The following is a 24045-nucleotide window of genomic DNA, read 5'->3' as shown; positions in this document are numbered from 1 at the left end:
CGGTGAATGGAGAAAACAGTCGCCCGCACCTCCTCCAAAGAAGGAGGGGCAGCAATATTTGCGTTCTCCAAATCCGAGATCACCAAGGGGAAATCAGAAAAATCCGGGCAAGAAAGCACAAAAGGATCCCCAGTAAGCAGGTTTTGAAAAAAGGCGGCCCCAGACTGCTGAATAAGCTCAGGGGAAGTAATGCAAGAGCCATTATCCCAAATACGAAAGATTTTATTAGCCACCCTTTTTTTCTTGACCATATTGTGGAAGAGTTTGGTGTTCCTCTCACCATCCTCTAACCACCTACAAGCAGCTTTTTGCCGCCAAAAATCCGCCTCCATGGCGGTAACCCTAGCAAGATCTGCATTGCAATTGGACAAACTAGTCCAATGCAAATCCGAAGGAGCAGCCTCGCAATCTGCCTCAGCAATCCGGACAGCCTGCTCCGCCTCAGCAAGTTTTGCAAAAAGATCACCAAAAACACTCTTATTCCACCACTTCAGATGGCTTTTGAGGCGCTTCAACTTCACAAAAAGACGGGGCATACCGTTCAAATGACACGGTAAATTCCAATTAAGCCTCACCGTCTGCAAAAAACCATGGTGCCTGAGCCACATGCTCTGAAAGCGAAAAGAACTCGGCCCACTAGCAAAGACCGGGACTGACACAAAAAGAGGACAATGGTCAGAGACCGTACGAATGAGGTGCTCCACACGAATAGAATGAAAATGGTCACCCCAATCAACAGACACAAAAACCCGATCAAGACGCTTCCAAATGGTCTTGTTCGTCCACGTGAACGAAGACCCTTCAAAACCAGCATCTACTAACCCAGAATCCAAAATAAAGTGATTAAATTCTTCCATGGGAAGCAACCGCCCACCAGAAGAACCCAAACACTCCGACGAATTCCTGACTACATTAAAGTCGCCACCAACAAGCCAAGGACCCTGAGCAGGCTTAACCTGAAGCAAAGAATTCCAAAGCTGTCTGCGCTCAATGTAGTCACACTTAGCATAAACAAAGGAACAAAAGACAGTGGTCGGCAAAAAAGTAGCAGAAACCCGGAAGTGAAGGAATTGAGTGTGATCAAAAAGACACTCAACCGTGACATCCTCAGCAAAGAAAACCCAGATATGACCCGAGGAGTTCGATATAACTCGAGAAAAACCAAAACGACGAGTCATAAAACGAACATCCAGATCAATCATGGGTTCCAAAATAGCCAAGATCTTGACTCTCTTATCTTTAACGTGGGCATGTAGCCTTTGTTGAGACTCCGAGCTCCGGAGCCCCCTGACATTCCATATGAGAAAATTCATGGAGAATGGGCACCAGAACCGCCCTGTCGCTTTTTACGCGACCTATGAAAAGCATTCTCCTTCCTTTTCTTAATATCCCCCATATCAGCATCCAGAATACGACCTTCAGACCTACAGCCATCACCCGACTCAGAATGCCGATCGAATTCCTGATCAGTATCTCCAGCAGATTCCAGCCGGAAGACCAGCTCACTGACAGAAGGACCCTGCCTAGCAACCAATTCCTCTACCGTAGAGGAAGCATCATCAGGAGACAAAGGAACAGAGGGGATGGAATGACTACTGTGATTCAAAGTACAAGGCCCCAGAGAGCCAAACACAGGCAACTCACTAGTAGACGGGACCCCAATACCATCCACACAATCATCCAACTGTAACCCTCCATCAATAACCTCATCACTGAGGATCACACCCTCAACAAGAACAGACTCCAAAGGATCCTTTCCAGAAGACCCAACACCGGCATCCTCCAGATGACCACATGGAGGGTCCATATCAACACAATCTAATCCAACAGGATCAGGCTCCGCGTCCTGCCCATGCAAGAGCACCTCAAAAGGATTCAACTCAAGAGGATTCTTTCTTGGAAGAACCTGCCGAACTGGCCTCTTTCTCCCTCTACGTCTGGGACCCGTGCCAGTTTTCTGAAGCTGAGGCTGGGTCCCCAGATTAAAACCAGAATTAACACCCCCTGGAGGGGCAGACTCTGTAGATGGGGGAGACTGGCCAGAAGCACGGTCAGCAGGCTTAGGACGAACAGGTTTGGGATTTTTTCCATGGGAATAACAAACACTGGTCGAATGACCCAGCATTTTGCAATCCATGCAGTACCCGGGGATTCGCTCATAAATGACTTCAATTTCTTGAGCATGATCACCCCAACCCACCCAAATCTCTTTGACCGGCGGTTCGAGCACATTAATTTCAACACATACGCGAGCAAAAGCGCCTCGAGAAGAATCTGCAGTATGATCATCCATCTTCACCGGTTTCCCCACAATTTTGGCCAAAGCAAAGAGACTTTGCTTAGAAAACAAATGAAGGGGAAGACCCGGGAAGCGGATCCAAACTGGGGCAATGGGTGACTCCTCCTGAAGATTAAACTCTGGCGTCCACTTAGAGAAGCGGACCGACAGAGGTCCAACCTGCATAACCCCCTTGGTCCAAAAGAACGCATAGTCTTCTTCACAAGCAAGAGTGAGAACAAGAAAACCCCGAGGCATGAACTTTAAGTCAAAAGATCTAACTAGTCCCAATTTAGCAAAAGCCGCAGAAATACCAGAATTTGGAACTAGAGATCGATTCCCTGAAATTTTTCCAACCAAAGCAAATTTGAAAGGTTCTGCGAGGGTAGAAATAACCTCATCCGGGAAGAGAATACCCGGTTTTCCATTTCGAAGAGTCGGCACAGGCATGTCATTCATAGAGTTGTGCAACTCATCAAAGCTTTTTTTGGCCGTCCGAGGGGATGGTGGAGTCAGGATATCACGAAATGAGACAGTAAGCGGAATAGGAACACGCGTACCTGGTTTGACCGTTTCAGCACAAGGGTTGACTGCCGAGTCAACTCGTCCTTCACGGTGATTCGACTCGACCGAGTTGACTCGTGAGTCACCTACCGGAGCACCACCATGGACCGGCGACGGTGAGGGGAGTCCAGAACCGGGACCAATTCGTGCAGACTCGGGCATTGGAGGGTCCGATTTAACCAAAGGATGTGAAGAAACTCGATTTTGCCCTACGAATTGGGCGTTTCCGACCGGTGGCCGGAAACCAGAAATTGAAGATGGCAAAATGCGACCCATAGCTGGACGATCAACCCCTAAAGAGGAATTGAAGAAAGAAGCCGGAATAGTGCCTGAAATCGGCGGTGAGAAAGACGGCAGTGAGGCGTCGAACGGCGTGTTCTTAGATCTGAAATTCACGGCTGATTTGAACTCCGATTGGAGTGATTCCTGAACCATTGGAATCGTCTGGACGAGAGGGTCACAGATCGGGGTCGGGATGGAACATTGGATGTCGGAGTTGGCCGGAATCGACGAAACAAGCGACGGCTGCGCAGTGAACAGTAACTGCGGAGCTTTGAACGGAGATGACGCCGGAACGGGGAAACTGGACGGTCGCGCAGGTGCCGGAAATGAAAGGGGAGGGTGAGGCGAAGAGAATGATGTATGGCCCGTACCAGGAGGAGCGACGGTTGCCGGCGCCGACGACGGTGAAGAAACCGCCGCGATTTTGACCGGAGAAATGAGTGGGTAATCGGACTCCATTTGAGCTGAAATTTGGTAGGGAGGGTCGTCGTGAGGTGGCGGTTCGGATGGGGTGGTTGGCCGGCCGGGATCCGGCGGCAGTGGCATGGCGGCGGGTAGGGCGTGAATAGTGACGGGTTTAGTGTGTGTTTTCTCACCTTTTACTGTGTGTTTTTTCAGAGAAAATTTTTTTGGGGGCAAATGGTTTTGGTTTTGGTTTAGGGTTTAGGGTTTAGGGTTTAGGGTTTAGGGTTTAGGGTTTTTTTTTTTTTTTTTTTTTAATAAAAAGTTTATTTATTAACAAATAAAACCTAACGGAGGGGGACTAGACCAAGACCTCCGGAAAGGCTATATCACAATCATAACATAAAAACATAAATAAAGACTACAACAGGGCAGCCCATAATAAAGCAAAACACAGAAAATAAAAACATCGGGCGCCCCGGAATACATCAGACAAACTAATAATACTGATGGGCAAGGAGAACTCTGCAGTGAACGCCCATCAGAAAAACATGTCAACCTGAATCAGGCGGTCGCCCATAGGGTAACCCCGCCTGACTCTTCTGAGATCTGTAAAACCGACGCTGCTGTGAGCGCGTGCGACCTGGTAATGGCAAGGACTGACAGGAAGTAGTAGGAGGAAGATCCAAATCAGCCACTCGAGAACCATTCCCAAGGTCGATGTGTAGCGAAGTAATGGGACCAGAAACTGTAGGAACAACCATCTGTGCCGGAACAGTGGAAACAATCATCGGGTCTGTTACCACTGGAACAACATCCACCAGAGAAGAGCTCGCTCCAGAACCAGACCCCTGAGCATCACCAACAATAACTGATGTAACAACCACAGGGATAGCAGGAGGAGACTGCATCGGAGCCACAACAACCTGAGGCACCAATGGAACATCCTCAACAATAGCCTCTAAAACATGAGAAGAAGACGATGGGCAGGAAGATGAACCAACACCAGAATTACCACCTGGAAAGGAATCTCCTGAAATGGAGTGAAGAACCGCAAACTGATTACTCGAAATAGGAGACTGTGGAGTAACCTGACTAGAAACCTGGCGGCGCCTACGTCTCGGCTGAACCCATCCTGGCTCAGTACTCCCAGAACCAGGACCACTAGAAGGAACCGAGCCAGGCGGAAAACCTTGAGGCTGACCCGAAGAAGGAGACCGCTGCCCCTGAGCAAAAGAACGGCCACCAAGAGCCTTATAACCAGAACGAGAACAACGCTGCACTGAATGACCTAGCATCTTACAATCCGTGCAAAAATAGGGGACTTTTTCATAAACCACCCCCAAAGTCTGCCGGTGGCTGCCCCACCCGACCCAGATCTCATCCAGACGAGGAAGCAACACATCAATCTCAACACAAATACGGGCAAAAGATCCCCGAGAACCATCAGCGGTGATCTCATCCACCATAACAGGGTTTCCTAAGAGCTTACCAATCTGATAAAGACACTTCTTGTCATATAAATGCAACGGTAGATCAGGAATACGAACCCAAACCGGAGCAATCGAAGACTCAGCCTCAAATTTAAACTCCGGTGTCCATTTGAAAAAGCGTATCGACACTGACCCAATAGAAACTAATTCCTGAGGCCAGAACTTCAAATAATCTTCCTCGCTAGAGAAAATAAGAACCAGAAATCCTCGGGGAAGAAATTTCAATGTAAATGAGGCCAAAAAGCCAAAACGAGAAAAAGCAGCCAAGATATCACTATTGGGTGTAACACCCCGGTTCCCTGTAACACGGCCAATCAACGCAAATTTAAAAGGCACTGACAGAGAAGAAATAACCTGATCCGGGAATAGAATACCCGGTATACCATCAACAAAGTCCGGTTCAGGAATCTCGCCCACCAAACCACCAAACCCGGCAAAACTCTGTCTGGCTGGAGAAGGAGCAGTAACATCCCTAAAAGAAGCCAAGGGAGTTGCTGAGGAAGCGGAAACAGAGGCCGGAATTGCATTTGCAAAAGAAACCGAAGAGTTGACCATCGGTTGACCGGCAAAAACCGGCGACGGCGAGACAACCACCGGAGCACCACCAACCACCGGCGACGACGAGGGGGTCACGGAACCGGTGACCAAAGGTGAAGAACCGGGCTGAAACAGAGGCAATTTACCGGAAACATTCGCCGGAGACGAACCAAACACATGATTTTGGGCGTTTCCGATCGGCGATGAATTTTCCGAAATTGAAGGCATAGAAATCTTACCCATGGCTAGATGAGTTTGTAGTAGAGAGGAATTGCAAAAATCAGCAACCGATCCGGAGTAATTGAGTTTTGAAGCCAACGCAAATATAACTTGGGGGCTGAAATTCGTAGATCTGAAATTCCCGCCGCCACCGGACTCCGACGAAGCAATTGAAGATACCAATGGAAGCGCCTGGTCCTGGGCATTCCGGATCGGGGTCTTGATCGGAGAACCAAGACCGGAGCTGGCCGTAATCGGAGCCGAAACATTCGGCGTCGCGGTGAACAGTACTGACGGAACATCGCCGGACGATTTCGGGATGCAAATGAACTCCGTTTGGGCTGATTTTTGGACCAGAGGATCGACTGGAGGAGACGATTCGAATGGTGTAACAATCGTCGCCGGACGATGATCGAAGACAGGTGTGATTCCGGGCGACGGAATCTGCGCAATTTCCGGAGCTTTGACCGTCGATTTGGCCGGCGAAACGACCTCCGTTGGACCTGAAATTCGGACAGCAGCCTCGTCTCGCCGAGGCGCACCTGATCGTACCGGTGGCCGGCCGGAAACCGGCACCGACATGGGGGCGATTTTTAAGGCGAAAATGGGCTTTTTTGACACTATTCACAAATGAGAGAAAAAATTTTTGGTTTAGGGTTTAGGGTTTAGGGTTTAGGGTTTAGGGTTTAGGGTTTTTTTTTTTTTTTTTTTTTTTTTTTTTTTTTTTTTTTTTTAGTAAAACACCGCCGAAAGCGGGGGGGTTAGGCGGACCCCTACCTGTATATATAAACACAAAAGAAATACAAGATAAGGCCTAAAGAGAGGGGATGTATACCAAGACCTCTCTAAAAGCGAGTTTGACAACACATAAAACATAAAGACATAAAACCTAGGGTGGCAAATACACGTGCCAAAATCTAATCCCTAGGAAAAGCGCATAATAAAAATGAACATATAAGAGCAGCGCTAAATACATCAAAACAAATCGAAACATGTCTAAACTGTAAAGATCCGACTCAGATGTAGGTGCAAAAGACAACCAATTGTACCCATCTCTGAGCCGTCTGTCGCTGTAAGTCCAACATGAAAATGACGTCCTAGTCCGAGATCGGTCGCAATCCAGCTGAAGTAAGAGAAACTTCAAATCCCCAGAAGAAGGTGAAAACGTATGGAGCTCATAACGTCATAAATCCAAGCGTGACTGGAACGTTGATATAAGAGGTAGCCAAGAGATAACATGGAGAGCCACCAATGCACGTAGCAAAAGCAGAGAACATATAAATCCCGACATGAATGGAGCTCTGGGCCAGAGAAACCACTGAGAGAGATCATCCAAAGCCACCATAAAACCCGGCAAGAGAACACAAAATATAGAAAGCGGCGGCCAAGGAGAAGCCTGCAGAGAGCGACCGCCAGAGAACAGGGTGGTCCAAATAAAAGCACCAATGGAGAAGGTGCGAGAGTCCACCCAGATCCAAAGAAACAAAGCACTCCAAAGAGACAGTACCTGCAAAGGAAAAAATACATATAGATATATATAAATATATATATATATATAGAAATAGATCCAAATAAAGGAAGGGGCTGCAAATAGCTAAGAACATCTGTATCTAAGGTAGGGAAGCCCGGAGATATCCGAGCGGGTCAGTATGGATATGTGTCTGGGTAGTGAAGGACCTAACTCTAAGGTATAAACCCTAATGGTATGAGCCCTCGCCGCCAACGCATCCGCCACCGAATTTCCCTCCCGAAAAATATGTGAAAAATGAACCGCCCGCCCCCTCAAAAGAAACAGAATCCGAGTGACTGTATGATGAAGGTCCCAATGACACCGACGAGAACGCAGGATCTGAAGAGAAATCTGAGAATCGGTCTCAACCCAAAGGGGAAAAAGACCGAGATCGGAACAGATAAGAAGGCCCCTCCAAACCGCCCAAAGCTCCGCCCGGACATTGGTCCCGACTCCGATAAACTCGCTGAAGGAGAGCACCACCCTGCCAGAAGAATCACGCACAACACCACCGACAGACGACTCCCCAGGATTGCCCCTCGAACTCCCATCAACATTCAGCTTAAAGCACCCAGGTGGTGGACAGAGCCACCGGACAATCGCTAACCTATGGGTCCGCTGAAAGGCAACAAAAATTCCCAGCGATCTCGCCGCCTCAAAGGCACCAAGCCAGTGCTTGGGCTTAACAATGAAAGCAGCATGGGCAAGACGCAGATAAGACAAAATCTGAGACTTCACAGTCTCCCCAGAAATACGCAACTGACGGTGCTTCGCATCATTACGAGCCATCCAGAGAAACCACAAAACAATGAAGGGCAGAAACTCCTTGACGTGGCCCCCAGGTGCCCAATGAAGATTTCTCTTCCAAGCGCTAAGGAACAACCTGAGACCCCCTGTGCAGGGGATCCGGACACGAAATATGGCCCCAAAGAAATGCCAGACATAACGGGCTATCGGGCCATCAATGAAGACATGTGTAAATGTCTCCGACATATCACAACACTGGCATCGAGAAGCCAACTCAAAGCCACGACGTTGGAGCATATCATCCAACGGGAGCCACTGATGCCAAAATCTCCAAAGAAAAAAAGACATCGTGGGCCTCAACCAACGGCCCCAACAAGGAGTCAAGATATCAGAAACAGGGTCTCTCAATCGGACAAGCTCCCAAGCAGACCTAATCGAAAAAGCACCGTCAGAACTGTGAATCCAAAGCGCCAAATCAGGCTCGCCAAAGGCAATCGGGGTCAAAGTAATCGCCTCAGCAACAGAAGGGGCCACCACAGCACAAAGAAGATCGAAATCCCAAGCCCCCTCAGACAAAAAGTGAAAAACCCGAACATCACGGCCCCCACGGACCTCACACTGGCTGGACAGAGCAGTATCCCCAAACCATATGTCATCCCAAAAGGACACGTCTCCAAGGCCAATGCGCCAGCGAATGCCGGGCTCGGCGCGAGGTCTGATCCGTAGGAGACGACGCCAGGTGGGGGATATTAAACCACGAGGGAGAACAGAGGCAGGAGCATCCATCTGGCAATACTTCCGTAAAAGGAATCTCGCCCAGAGAGAGGAGCCCTGCCGAAACCGGAACCACAACTTAATAGAAAAGCTATCCACCAGATCTTTCAATCTGCGGAAGCCAAGACCACCCTCCATCACTGGGAGACAGGCTCGAGACCACTTGGCCCAGTGCCATTTCTTCTCCAGTGTCCGCGACCCCCAGAGAAAAGCGTTGAAAACCAGCTCAAGCTTCTCCATGACAGCAAGCGGTGGCTGTACCACCTGAAACAGATAAATCGGCATGGAGAGGAGCACACTGCGGATAAGGGTTATGCGGCTACCCGGAGAGAGCGTCCGGATCTCCCAACCCTCTAACTTCCTACGAACAGATTGTAGGAGGTGCTCAAAAAGGGAACATACTCGGTTACCCCTAAACAAGGGGACTCCGAGGTACTTGAGGGGCAAATGACCCTCCGCAAACCTGGTGATGCGCAAAATCCGAGAGCGAAGTCGCTCAGAGCACCTCGGAGGCAAGATAACAGAACTTTTGACAGCGTTCACCAGCTGACCCGAACAATTCTCATAATGATGCAGTAAACCCATAAGGCGCCGCAAACTACGAGACCCACCATTGGCGAAAATAATGACATCATCAGCATAAGCCAGATGGGAAATCAGGATATCACAACCAGAGCGGTACCTGAGCTCAGGATGCTGCAGGTAGAGGCGGTCAAGGCCGCGCGATAGGTACTCCGCCCCCAAAATGAAAAGCATGGGGGACAAGGGATCGCCCTGTCTGAGGCCTCTAGTGGAACCAAAGAACCCCGAGAGAGAGCCATTGATGTTCACGGAGAAATGACAATGAGATATGCAAGCCGAGACCATCTCCACAACCCGCTCCGAGAAACCAAAGTGTCTCAAAACCTCGAAGAGGAAAGGCCACTGGACCCTGTCATAGGCCTTGGCCATATCCAACTTCAGGATAACATTACCGCCACGAGTGGGGAGAGTGAGACTGTGAGTGAGCTCCTGGGCTAGGAGAATATTATCGGAGATCATCCGACCCGGAACGAAGCCACTCTGATTCGGTGAAATAAGTCTCTCCGCCACAACCCTCAGCCGAGAGTACAACAGCTTAGAGATGATCTTATTAGTGACATTGCACAGACTAATCGGACGGAAGTCCGACCAAGCATGAGCACCCGCGACTTTGGGGATCAGAGTGATTGTGGTGGCGGTAAAACCCTGGGGGAGGGGAGAACCCCTGAAAAAATCCAGGACAGCATCAAAAACATCCTGATGAACAATCTCCCAAGAATGCTGAAAGAACGCCGAGGAGAAGCCATCAGGCCCAGCCACACTATCAGGATGTATGGAGAAGACGGTCGCACGAACCTCCTCCAAAGAAGGGGTCGCAACAATACCCTCATTCTCCACAGCAGAGATAACGGAGGGGAAGCCCGAAAAATCAGGACTCGCAAGCGCAGAGGGGTCACCAGTAAGCAAATGCTGGAAAAACGAGGCTCCCGACTGCTGAATCAACTCAGGAGACGTCAGGCATACCCCATTATCCCAGATGCGGAAAATCTTATTCGCCACCCTTTTCTTCTTCACCATGTTGTGAAAGAGTTTGGTGTTCCTCTCACCATCCTCTAACCAGTGGCAAGCAGCTTTCTGTCTCCAAAAATCCGCCTCCATGGCGGTGACACGGGCCAGATCCTCATTGCGATCAGACAGAGAAGTCCAATTCAACTCAGAAGGATCAGCCTCACAGACAACCTCAGCGGACCGAACAGCCCTCTCAGCCTCAATGATTTTATCGAAAAGGTTCCCAAAAACATCCTGATTCCACCACTTGAGGTGATGTTTGAGGCGCTTAAGCTTAGCAAAAAGGCGAGGCATACCACTCAAACTACAAGGCAGAAACCAATTAAGCCGAACAGTCTGCAAAAAACCATGATGCCGAAGCCACATACGCTGGAAGCGAAACGAGCTCGGCCCACGGGCAAAAACCGGAGCGGTGACCAAAAGCGGACAGTGGTCAGAGAAAGTACGGGGAAGATGTTCAACACGAATGGAGCTGAAATGATCACCCCAATCAACGGAGACCATAACCCTGTCCAACCGCTTCCAAATGGTCTTATTCGTCCAGGTGAACGAAGAGCCCTCAAAACCGGCATCAACCAGACCAGAATCCAAAATGAAAGTATTGAACTCCTCCATGGGTAGAAGCCTACCACCACGGGTGCCCAAACACTCAGATGCATCTCTGACTACATTAAAATCACCCCCAACAAGCCAAGGACCCAGAGCAGGCTTGACCTGAAGAAGGGAAGACCAAAGATCTCTGCGCTCAACGTAGCCGCAGCTGGCATAAACAAATGAACAAAACACCTCAGTCGGTAAAAAAGAGGCGGACACCTTGATGTGCAGGAACTGAGCATGATCGAAAACACACTCAGTCTGCACATCCGCGGATGAAAAAACCCAAATATTACCAGAAAGATTCGAAATGACTCTAGAAAAACCAAAACGGCGAGTCATGAATCTCTGGTCCAACATGATCATCGGCTCCAAAATGGCCAAAATCTTAATCTGATGCGCCTTCACATAAGCATGAAGCCGCTGTTGGGACTCCGAACTCCGAAGTCCCCGAACATTCCAAATGAGGGAATTCATGGAGATCGATGAGCAGAAGCACCCGGCCGCCGCTTAAACGAAACTCCCAACGCTTCCTTTTTCCTTTTATTCACGTTCGACATATCAGTATCCTGAGCACCAGAATCAGAATGTCGATCAAACCCCGTGTCGAGGTCATCAGCAGACATACGCTCGACAATCCGCTCACAAACAGGAGACCCCTGTTGAGCAACAAGTTCCTCAAGATGAGAGGAAACATCTGGAGAAGAAGGAATGGAAGGAATCGAATGGCAGCTGTGATTCTCCATGCACTGAACAGAAGTGCCAAAACCCCCCTCCTCAAACTGATGAACCAAAGACTGAACAGACACACAAGCCGTACCCGAAGGTAAGGCGTCAACAATGGGCAGACCCAAACTAATCGGGTCAACATCAACAACAGGGGCCTGATCCAAAGGAGCATCTCCAAGTAAACCATCACCCACAACCTCCAAGTGGGATCCAAGATCAGGATTAAGACCAACCAACTCAGTAGCGTCGCAACGCTGAGCCTCATCATGCCAGGGTGACAAAACCTCAAAGGCATTTGAGGAAGTAACGTGATGCGGAACATCAGGAACTGTAGGGGGGGCTCCAGCAGGATGACCCCTGGTTTAGGGTTTAGGGTTTAGGGTTTAGGGTTTAGGGTTAGGGGGTTAGGGGTTTAGGGGTTTGGGTTTAGGGTTTAGGGTTTAGGGTTTAGGGTTTAGGGTTTTTTTTTTTTTTTTTTTTTTTTTTTTTTTTTTTTTTTTTTTTTTTTTTTTAATAAACACCGCCGGAAGCGGGGGGGTTAGGCAGACCCCTACCTGTATATATCATCAAACACAAAATACAAGATAAAACCCAAAGAGAGGAGGATAAAATCAACACCTCTCAAAAGGCTAGTCATACAAAGAGAAAAACAGAAACCTAGGGTGGCAAATACACAAGCCAAAAACTAATCCCTAAGTAAAATGCATAATACAAATAAACACAAATGATCAGCGCTAAATATATGAAAACAAAGCGAAACATATCTAAACAGTAGTGATCCAGCTCAGAAGTAGGTGCAAAAGACCATCGATGGTACCCATCTCTGAGCCGTCTGTCGATGTAATGCCAATCTGAAAAGTACATCCTAATCCAAGAACGGGCAGCTATACACGATCTGGCCGTCAAAATAATATGCAGCTGGAGAGATACTGTGCAAAAATGGTCGAAACACAAAAGGAGGACCGTAATCCAGCTCAAGTCAGAAAATCTCAAAGACCCAAGGAGAGGGGGACAACTGACGGAGCTCATAAAATCAGAAATCCAAGCATGACTGTAACTCTGAAATAAGAGGCAACCAATAGTGAACGTCCAGAGCCACCAATGCACGGAGCAGAAGTAGAAACCATATAACTCCCGAGATGAATGAGGCTCCGGGCTAAAGAGACCACCGAAATATATCATCCAGAGCCACCATAACAATCGACAAGAGGGCATAAAAGTAAGAAAGCGGCGGTCAAGTAGAAGTCTGCAGTGAGCGCCAGCCGGATAACAGGAATGGTCCAAAGAAAAGCACCGACGGAGAAAGTGCTGGGACCCACCCAAATCCAAAGGAACAAAATATGAAGAGTGCAAGTGTCTGGGCCAACTTGCACCGCTCAAATGTGATATAAAAAACAACCTCCAAGCACAAAAGACCTGCAAAAAAATATACATATATATAGATAAAGAAAGAGAGCCAAAAGGAAGAAGGGGCTACAAATGGCTAAGAATATCTGGATCTGAGGTATGGAAGCCCTGAATGATCAGAACGGGCAAGGATGGAGATGTGTCTGGGTAAGGAAGGACCTAACTCTAAGGTAAACTGCCTAAGGTCATGAGCCCTAGCCGCCAAAGCATCCGCCACCGAATTACCCTCCCTGTATATGTGCGAGATATGAACCATACGCCCCCTCAAGAGAACCAAAATCCTAGACATAATGTGATCCAACCCCCAACAACACTGACGAGATCGGAGGATCTGAATAGAAATCTGGGAATCAACCTCAATCCAAAGAGGGAAAAGAGAAAGATCAGAACAAAGGATAAGACCCCTCCAGACCGCCCAGAGTTCCGCCCGGATAGTAGACCCAGCTCCAATAAACTCACTGAACGAAAGCAAGACCCGCCCAGAATGATCACGAACGACGCCACCAACCGAAGAATCCCCAGGATTCCCTCTCGAACTCCCATCCACATTAAGCTTAAAACAACCGAACGGCGGCCGAAGCCAACGAACAATCGCCGTCCGATGATATCTGTGAAAGCAAACCGAAATCCCTAGCGAACGCGCCACCTGGAAATAACCCACCCAATGCTTGGGTTTGACAGTACGCGCAGAATGGGCGAGGCGCAGGTAAGACAAGATCTGGAACTTCACCGTCTCTCCAGAAATGGAGAGCTGGCGGTGCTTCGCATCATTCCGAGCCGTCCAGAGAAACCACAAAATAATGAAAGGGAGAAACTCCCTCACATGGCCCCCTGGAGCCCAGACCAGATCCCTCTTCCACGCACTAAGGAATAACCTGAAATCCTCAGTGTCAGGGATACGAACCCCAAAGACAGCACCAAAAAAATGCCAAACAGGGCGAGCCACCGGGCTGCGAATAAACACATGCGTGAATGTCTCAGACATATCACAACACTGACAACGAGACGCTAACGCAAAGCCACGGCGCTGAAGCACCTCATCAACTGGGAGCCACTGATGCCAAAATCTCCAAAGAAAGAATGACATCGTAGGCCTCAACCAGCTACCCCAACAGGGGCGATTAATGCCAGAGATCGGGGCGCGCAAACGGATCAACTCCCAAGCGGACTTTACAGAAAAAGCACCATCGGAGCTATGAATCCAACGAGCCGAATCCAACTCTCCCAAGAGAATCGGGACCAACACAATCTGCTCCGCAAAAGAAGGAGCAACTACTGAACAAAGGAGGTCAAAATCCCAGGTTCCCTCCGAAAGAAAATGGGAAACCCGGGCACCACGATCTCCACAGACCTCAGTCTGACTGGACAGGGGAACATCCCTGAACCAACAATCATCCCAAAATGAAACATCTCCATGGCCGACACGCCAGCGAATACCACTCTCCGCACGAGGCCTGATCTGGAGCAAACGCCGCCAAGTGGGAGAGATAAAACCACGAGAAGAGACACAAGCTGGGTGCGCCAAGAGGCAATATTTCCTCATCAAAAATTTGGCCCAGAGGGAAGATCCCTGCCTGAACCGAAACCACAGTTTTATGGAGAAGCTATCCACGAGATCTTTCAATCTGCGGAAGCCAAGACCCCCCTCTTCCACGGGGAGGCAAGCCCGAGACCAACGAGCCCAATGCCATTTCTTCTCCAAGGGCCTAGACCCCCAAAGAAAGGCATTAAAGGCTCTCTCAAGTTTCTCCATGACAGCCAACGGAGGCTGAACAACCTGAAACAAATATATGGGCATCGAGAGGAGCACGCTACGAATGAGGGTCATGCGGCTCCCCGGAGAAAGAGTACGAATCTCCCAACCCTCCAGCCGCCTCCTAACAGACTGTAAGAGGGGCTCAAAATGAGAACACGTCCTATTTCCTCGAAATAAGGGAACTCCTAGGTACTTGATCGGCAGATGCCCCTCCGCAAAGCCAGTGATACGCAAAAGTCTAGGGTTTAGGGTTTAGGGTTTAGGGTTTAGGGTTTTTTTTTTTTTTTTTTTTTTTTTTTTTTTTTTTTTTTTTGAGAGAAATTTCTTTTAAACCAAGAAACACAAAAAATCACAGGTTTTAAATTTTACAACTTATAATAGCAGCTATATTACAAAAATCACAAGACAGATTCTGCAACAAGATTGACATTTAGATTGTAAATATTTTATAGATATGATAAACATTCAAAGCCAGGATTGCCATCAAGAACAGATACTGCAGCTCAACACCATTAAGCTTCAATTGGTAGTCGTGGGACGTCCCCTGCCCATGGCAAACCCTCTGGTTCCATCGGGCATTTTTGGGCCTGGTGGAGGTTTGGAAGGTTCAGTACCATGGCTGGAAAATTGTGTTCCATGTCCGTGTCCATTTGGTCCATGATGTTTCAATCTCCTTCCGGGTGCATGGTTTCGACCCTTGTACCCATTTTTCTCTTTAGCCAAATGCACCCCGTTTCTCTCTCTTGATGACTGGTCCACAATCTCCTCATCGTGTGATTCATGTTGCTCACTTGAATCACGATTCTCCTCATTCCCAGATGACTCGGATGCTTGAACAATATTGCATTTCTCGGACTCTGATTCCCTCCAAAAAAATTTCTTCTGGCCTGCCTTGTTCACTTTTTTAAGAAGCTTAACCCGCAATCCATATCTCCAATCTTGCTCATTGTTTAGCAAGGTCACAGCTTTCTCAGCAGCCTCCACAGTGTCATACTCCACAAGAGCATGCAACTTCCCACTAATCAGTTTCTCTGCGACTGTGCACTTTTTTGAATCCCTAGCATCACGTGGATCACGGATCGTGATATTCTTTATTTTTCCAGCTTCACCAAACACTCGATTTAGGTTTTCTACTGAGTGATCTTCTGGCAGATTCTCCACGAGTATAGTGCAAACCATTGGATCCTTCACATCAGCCAATGGTAAAGGATGAAGCCTCTTCACCTTTTTACCATTAGAACTGACCACAACAAGAGCAGATTCCTTTAGAGCAGCCACTATCAATGACATGTCCCTCGTAAGCTTTTTCATTTTTCTAAAAGAAGCAATGACACCCATAGGAACATAACCGTCATTTCTTGCAACATATTTCATCAGAAACTTGTCATTTGGCAGATTTTCATCACTGAAGTAATACTCTACCTGATTGATAATCTTGCAGCGAAGATCATCAGATAGCACGGCAGGCGGCGAAAGTTGGAATCCTGTTACTTCCGGAGATCCAACTGGCGGTGAATCGGGATGATAATCATCATGATCAGACTCTGGGGATGAAGAGGTGGGGATCGGAATTCCATTCCCCTGGTCTTGCTCCATTAGAGGGGGGAAAGAGGGGGGGGGAGACGAGGTTAATAATGGAGAAAAGCGGGCAACCTTCTTCCTCTCATTTCCCTTGTCTTTTTCTCTCCCGGTTTAGGGTTTAGGGTTTAGGGTTTGGGGTTTGGGGTTTGGGGTTTGGGTTTTGGGTTTTGGGTTTTGGGTTTTGGGTTTGGGGTTTAGGGTTTAGGGTTTAGGGTTTTTTTTTTTTTTTTTTTTTTTTTTTTTTTTTTTTTTTTTTTTTTTTTTGCCAAAATCTAATCCCTAGGAAAAGCGCATAATAAAATGAACATATAAGAGCAGCGCTAAATACATCAAAACAAATCGAAACATGTCTAAACTGTAAAGATCCGACTCAGATGTAGGTGCAAAAGACAACCAATTGTACCCATCTCTGAGCCGTCTGTCGCTGTAAGTCCAACATGAAAATGGCGTCCTAGTCCGAGATCGGTCGCAATCCAGCTGAAGTAAGGTTTAGGGTTTAGGGTTTAGGGTTTAGGGTTTAGGGTTTAGGGTTTAGGGTTTAGGGTTTAGGGTTTTTTTTTTTTTTTTTTTTTTACATAAACTCAATATTCCATAGCAAAAGCGGAATCGACATTCCATAAAATGGGGTCACAGGTAAATATAAGTTTTGAAACGATGAAGATCTTACCACAGTTCATCCGCTCATATCATTTCTCGATTTCTTTTTCTTCCTTTTTCCTTCGTCAACAGCTACAGCAGCATCAACCTCCATCTCATCTTTCCTCTTCTTTTTCTTCTTTTTTGCAGTCCCATCTCCTGCATTTGCATCGTTCTTTTCCTCCGGTTCCTCTTGTTCCGTCTTTCGCTTCTCCTTTTTCTTCTTCTTTTCAGTTTTAGGCTTGTCTTTGGCATCTCCATTCACAAAAGCTGCAGGCTCATCCTCTTTGCTCTCAACAGTTATGATCGCAGATTTCATCACATCAATGTTTTTACGAGGAGCAACCCCTTTATCATAAAAGTCTAGCCGCTCTTCGACTTGTTCACGAAGTTTTTCTCCAAAAGCAGTGGTACTTTTCTCTAGGAAACAGTCAATACGAGAAGCAATAGAGCACTTGTTTGCAAGATAACGAGCCATTCGGCCTTTGTTCCGAGCAGATGCACGACCAATAAAGGAAGAATGGAATATAAGACCATACTTTGGAGTGTTCCCACGAGTTTTCAAAGCTCTAAAGAGAGCCTTCTCAGCACCAAGAATCTGAAGAGTGGATGAAGGGCATTTTGCCAAGTTTGTGAGACTACCAGCATGGGAAATCAAACGTGCACCTACAACTTCACCAATAAGAGCAGCCAAATTAGGCGCTATGTCATTCATTTTGGAAACCAGATAATCGTACAGCTTTTTCCTGTACTCAGCAAGGTCAATCACCCTTTGAGCAAATTGCTTGACATTAATCAAGTCTATTTGGGACAAATCCTGTCCCATGGATGCTTTGGCAGCCTCTACGATCTCCTTTGCTTTATCTTCATCCCCAATTATGTCTGTCAGGTCTGATAAGTTGACCTCAGATAACTGTGATTTATTCTCCACGTATTTTGCGACTTTGGCATACAGAAAGTTGTCATTCACAATCTTTGCTAATTCAGGAAAATGCCACGAGTACCATTCTCTTGCTCTCATGGAGAATGAATTTATATCTTTATCAAGAGTATCAAGGAGAAAGATAGCCTGAATAACCATATTGTCTACACGATTCACATTGAACTTCACCTTTGCTCTGCTGTAACTATGACCCAGTCCAAGTTGTGCTTTTTCCAGATCACCGGGCTTAAGGTTCTCAATAAATCGATCAAAATGTAATCGCACACCCCGAACAATCTCAAGAATAAACTCATTGCTTTGGCACGGAATCTTAGTTACTTCATAAATATTTGATCCAAGCTTTGGCTCTGCCACTCCTAAACTGAACTTTGGCTTCTTACCCTCCTCCTTGACTTTTGGAAGGGTAAGCTCCAAAAAATTCCTCAGCTCATCGGTCATTTGCCCTTCAGAGATTGCGTTACATTGGTTCAGAGCATCAAGCGCAGAATCATAAGGGCTAAAAGCAGCCAGCTTAACAACCTTCCCGAACCGGTTCAGGTCCGATATAGAGCTCCTAACCGCCTCCGTATTCTGCCCAATTTCATCAATCCCATGCACCAAAAACAGCCCATATCCGGAAGCCGACTCGTACAACACGTACAGAGCCATCTCCCTCTCCCTCTCTATATCACCACAGGAATATCGTTCGCGACGGTTAGCTGGGGGGCGCTGAATGGAAGTTGGTTTAGGGTTTAGGGTTTAGGGTTTAGGGTTTAGGGTTTAGGGTTTAGGGTTTAGGGTTTAGGGTTTAGGGTTTTTTTTTTTTTTTTTTTTTTTTTTTAATAAAACACCGCCGAAAGCGGGGGGGTTAGGCAGACCCCTACCTGTATATATAAACACAAAAGAAATACAAGATAAGGCCTAAAGAGAGGGCAGGTATACCAACACCTCTCTAAAAGCGAGTTTGACAACACATAAAACATAAAGACATAAAACCTAGGGTGGCAAATACACGTGCCAAAATCTAATCCCTAGGAAAAGCGCATAATAAAATGAACATATAAGAGCAGCGCTAAATACATCAATACAAATCGAAACATGTCTAAACTGTAAAGATCCGACTCAGATGTAGGTGCAAAAGACAACCAATTGTACCCATCTCTGAGCCGTCTGTCGCTGTAAGTCCAACATGAAAATGGCGTCCTAGTCCGAGATCGGTCGCAATCCAGCTGAAGTAAGAGAAACTTCAAATCCCCAGAAGAAGGTGAAAACGTATGGAGCTCATAACGTCATAAATCCAAGCGTGACTGGAACGTTGATATAAGAGGTAGCCAAGAGATAACATGGAGAGCCACCAATGCACGTAGCAAAAGCAGAGAACATATAAATCCCGACATGAATGGAGCTCTGGGCCAGAGAAACCACTGAGAGAGATCATCCAAAGCCACCATAAAACCCGGCAAGAGAACACAAAATATAGAAAGCGGCGGCCAAGGAGAAGCCTGCAGAGAGCGACCGCCAGAGAACAGGGTGGTCCAAATAAAAGCACCAATGGAGAAGGTGCGAGAGTCCACCCAGATCCAAAGAAACAAAGCACTCCAAAGAGACAGTACCTGCAAAGGAAAAAATACATATAGATATATATAAATATATATATATATATAGAAATAGATCCAAATAAAGGAAGGGGCTGCAAATAGCTAAGAACATCTGTATCTAAGGTAGGGAAGCCCGGAGATATCCGAGCGGGTCAGTATGGATATGTGTCTGGGTAGTGAAGGACCTAACTCTAAGGTATAAACCCTAATGGTATGAGCCCTCGCCGCCAACGCATCCGCCACCGAATTTCCCTCCCGAAAAATATGTGAAAAATGAACCGCCCGCCCCCTCAAAAGAAACAGAATCCGAGTGACTGTATGATGAAGGTCCCAATGACACCGACGAGAACGCAGGATCTGAAGAGAAATCTGAGAATCGGTCTCAACCCAAAGGGGAAAAAGACCGAGATCGGAACAGATAAGAAGGCCCCTCCAAACCGCCCAAAGCTCCGCCCGGACATTGGTCCCGACTCCGATAAACTCGCTGAAGGAGAGCACCACCCTGCCAGAAGAATCACGCACAACACCACCGACAGACGACTCCCCAGGATTGCCCCTCGAACTCCCATCAACATTCAGCTTAAAGCACCCAGGTGGTGGACAGAGCCACCGGACAATCGCTAACCTATGGGTCCGCTGAAAGGCAACAAAAATTCCCAGCGATCTCGCCGCCTCAAAGGCACCAAGCCAGTGCTTGGGCTTAACAATGAAAGCAGCATGGGCAAGACGCAGATAAGACAAAATCTGAGACTTCACAGTCTCCCCAGAAATACGCAACTGACGGTGCTTCGCATCATTACGAGCCATCCAGAGAAACCACAAAACAATGAAGGGCAGAAACTCCTTGACGTGGCCCCCAGGTGCCCAATGAAGATTTCTCTTCCAAGCGCTAAGGAACAACCTGAGATCCCCTGTGCAGGGGATCCGGACACGAAATATGGCCCCAAAGAAATGCCAGACATAACGGGCTATCGGGCCATCAATGAAGACATGTGTAATTGTCTCCGACATATCACAACACTGGCATCGAGAAGCCAACTCAAAGCCACGACGTTGGAGCATATCATCCAACGGGAGCCACTGATGCCAAAATCTCCAAAGAAAAAAAGACATCGTGGGCCTCAACCAACGGCCCCAACAAGGAGTCAAGATATCAGAAACAGTGTCTCTCAATCGGACAAGCTCCCAAGCAGACCTAATCGAAAAAGCACCGTCAGAACTGTGAATCCAAAGCGCCAAATCAGGCTCGCCAAAGGCAATCGGGGTCAAAGTAATCGCCTCAGCAACAGAAGGGGCCACCACAGCGCAAAGAAGATCGAAATCCCAAGCCCCCTCAGACAAAAAGTGAAAAACCCGAACAGCACGGCCCCCACGGACCTCACACTGGCTGGACAGAGCAGTATCCCCAAACCATATGTCATCCCAAAAGGACACGTCTCCAAGGCCAACGCGCCAGCGAATGCCGGGCTCGGCGCGAGGTCTGATCCGTAGGAGACGACGCCAGGTGGGGGATATTAAACCACGAGGGAGAACAGAGGCAGGAGCATCCATCTGGCAATACTTCCGTAAAAGGAATCTCGCCCAGAGAGAGGAGCCCTGCCGAAACCGGAACCACAACTTAATAGAAAAGCTATCCACCAGATCTTTCAATCTGCGGAAGCCAAGACCACCCTCCATCACTGGGAGACAGGCTCGAGACCACTTGGCCCAGTGCCATTTCTTCTCCAGTGTCCGCGACCCCCAGAGAAAAGCGTTGAAAACCAGCTCAAGCTTCTCCATGACAGCAAGCGGTGGCTGTACCACCTGAAACAGATAAATCGGCATGGAGAGGAGCACACTGCGGATAAGGGTTATGCGGCTACCCGGAGAGAGCGTCCGGATCTCCCAACCCTCTAACTTCCTACGAACAGATTGTAGGAGGTGCTCAAAAAGGGAACATACTCGGTTACCCCTAAACAAGGGGACTCCGAGGTACTTGAGGGGCAAATGACCCTCCGCAAACCTGGTGATGCGCAAAATCCGAGAGCGAAGTCGCTCAGAACACCTCGGAGGCAAGATAACAGAACTTTTGACAGCGTTCACCAGCTGACCCGAACAATTCTCATAATGATGCAGTAAACCCATAAGGCGCCGCAAACTACGAGACCCACCATTGGCGAAAATAATGACATCATCAGCATAAGCCAGATGGGAAATCAGGATATCACAACCAGAGCGGTACCTGAGCTCAGGATGCTGCAGGTAGAGGCGGTCAAGGCCGCGCGATAGGTACTCCGCCCCCAAAATGAAAAGCATGGGGGACAAGGGATCGCCCTGTCTGAGGCCTCTAGTGGAACCAAAGAACCCCGAGAGAGAGCCATTGATGTTCACGGAGAAATGACAATGAGATATGCAAGCCGAGACCATCTCCACAACCCGCTCCGAGAAACCAAAGTGTCTCAAAACCTCGAAGAGGAAAGGCCACTGGACCCTGTCATAGGCCTTGGCCATATCCAACTTCAGGATAACATTACCGCCACGAGTGGGGAGAGTGAGACTGTGAGTGAGCTCCTGGGCTAGGAGAATATTATCGGAGATCATCCGACCCGGAACGAAGCCACTCTGATTCGGTGAAATAAGTCTCTCCGCCACAACCCTCAGCCGAGAGTACAACAGCTTAGAGATGATCTTATTAGTGACATTGCACAGACTAATCGGACGGAAGTCCGACCAAGCATGAGCACCCGCGACTTTGGGGATCAGAGTGATTGTGGTGGCGGTAAAACCCTGGGGGAGGGGAGAACCCCTGAAAAAATCCAGGACAGCATCAAAAACATCCTGATGAACAATCTCCCAACAATGCTGAAAGAACGCCGAGGAGAAGCCATCAGGCCCAGCCACACTATCAGGATGTATGGAGAAGACGGTCGCACGAACCTCCTCCAAAGAAGGGGTCGCAACAATACCCTCATTCTCCACAGCAGAGATAACGGAGGGGAAGCCCGAAAAATCAGGACTCGCAAGCGCAGAGGGGTCACCAGTAAGCAAATGCTGGAAAAACGAGGCTCCCGACTGCTGAATCAACTCAGGAGACGTCAGGCATACCCCATTATCCCAGATGCGGAAAATCTTATTCGCCACCCTTTTCTTCTTCACCATGTTGTGAAAGAGTTTGGTGTTCCTCTCACCATCCTCTAACCAGTGGCAAGCAGCTTTCTGTCTCCAAAAATCCGCCTCCATGGCGGTGACACGGGCCAGATCCTCATTGCGATCAGACAGAGAAGTCCAATTCAACTCAGAAGGATCAGCCTCACAGACAACCTCAGCGGACCGAACAGCCCTCTCAGCCTCAATGATTTTATCGAAAAGGTTCCCAAAAACATCCTGATTCCACCACTTGAGGTGATGTTTGAGGCGCTTAATCTTAGCAAAAAGGCGAGGCATACCACTCAAACTACAAGGCAGAAACCAATTAAGCCGAACAGTCTGCAAAAAACCATGATGCCGAAGCCACATACGCTGGAAGCGAAACGAGCTCGGCCCACGGGCAAAAACCGGAGCGGTGACCAAAAGCGGACAGTGGTCAGAGAAGGTACGGGGAAGATGTTCAACACGAATGGAGCTGAAATGATCACCCCAATCAACGGAGACCATAACCCTGTCCAACCGCTTCCAAATGGTCTTATTCGTCCAGGTGAACGAAGAGCCCTCAAAACCGGCATCAACCAGACCAGAATCCAAAATGAAAGTATTGAACTCCTCCATGGGTAGAAGCCTACCACCACGGGTGCCCAAACACTCAGATGCATCTCTGACTACATTAAAATCACCCCCAACAAGCCAAGGACCCAGAGCAGGCTTGACCTGAAGAAGGGAAGACCAAAGATCTCTGCGCTCAACGTAGCCGCAGCTGGCATAAACAAATGAACAAAACACCTCAGTCGGTAAAAAAGAGGCGGACACCTTGATGTGCAGGAACTGAGCATGATCAAAAACACACTCAGTCTGCACATCCGCGGATGCAAAAACCCAAATATTACCAGAAAGATTCGAAATGACTCTAGAAAAACCAAAACGGCGAGTCATGAATCTCTGGTCCAACATGATCATCGGCTCCAAAATGGCCAAAATCTTAATCTGATGCGCCTTCACATAAGCATGAAGCCGCTGTTGGGACTCCGAACTCCGAAGTCCCCGAACATTCCAAATGAGGGAATTCATGGAGATCGATGAGCAGAAGCACCCGGCCGCCGCTTAAACGAAACTCCCAACGCTTCCTTTTTCCTTTTATTCACGTTCGACATATCAGTATCCTGAGAACCAGAATCAGAATGTCGATCAAACCCCGTGTCGAGGTCATCAGCAGACATACGCTCGACAATCCGCTCACAAACAGGAGACCCCTGTTGAGCAACAAGTTCCTCAAGATGAGAGGAAACATCTGGAG

The 24045-nt window shown here is 48.0% G+C and overlaps 4 protein-coding genes across 4 annotated transcripts; all 4 read right to left on the bottom strand.

The window, feature by feature from the left end:
• Positions 1–6958: 6958 nt before the first annotated feature.
• LOC142537116 (uncharacterized) lies at positions 6959–10486 on the bottom strand. The gene is made up of 2 exons (XM_075642685.1): positions 7472–10486; positions 6959–7282 (listed from the first exon to the last, which is right to left on the bottom strand). The coding sequence occupies exons 1-2, from the start codon at positions 10484–10486 to the stop codon at positions 6959–6961; spliced, it is 3339 nt and encodes a 1112-aa protein (XP_075498800.1).
• A 4734-nt stretch (positions 10487–15220) lies between these two features.
• On the bottom strand, positions 15221–16565 carry LOC142521826 (la-related protein 6A-like). The gene has a single exon (XM_075625004.1). The coding sequence runs from the start codon at positions 16476–16478 to the stop codon at positions 15402–15404; it is 1077 nt and encodes a 358-aa protein (XP_075481119.1). The 5' UTR covers positions 16479–16565; the 3' UTR covers positions 15221–15401.
• A 490-nt stretch (positions 16566–17055) lies between these two features.
• LOC142521821 (nucleolar protein 56-like) lies at positions 17056–18757 on the bottom strand. Its single transcript, XM_075625001.1, has one exon. The coding sequence runs from the start codon at positions 18688–18690 to the stop codon at positions 17137–17139; it is 1554 nt and encodes a 517-aa protein (XP_075481116.1). The 5' UTR covers positions 18691–18757; the 3' UTR covers positions 17056–17136.
• Positions 18758–19310: 553 nt separating this feature from the next.
• On the bottom strand, positions 19311–22838 carry LOC142537115 (uncharacterized). Its single transcript, XM_075642684.1, has 2 exons — positions 19824–22838; positions 19311–19634 (listed from the first exon to the last, which is right to left on the bottom strand). The coding sequence occupies exons 1-2, from the start codon at positions 22836–22838 to the stop codon at positions 19311–19313; spliced, it is 3339 nt and encodes a 1112-aa protein (XP_075498799.1).
• Positions 22839–24045: the final 1207 nt, after the last annotated feature.

This window comes from Primulina tabacum, chromosome 2, assembly GCF_025594145.1.
Source record: "Primulina tabacum isolate GXHZ01 chromosome 2, ASM2559414v2, whole genome shotgun sequence".
Classification (NCBI taxonomy): domain Eukaryota; kingdom Viridiplantae; phylum Streptophyta; class Magnoliopsida; order Lamiales; family Gesneriaceae; genus Primulina; species Primulina tabacum.
Note: the sequence above shows the minus strand (reverse complement) of the source record. Positions and strands in the feature narration are given on the sequence as shown.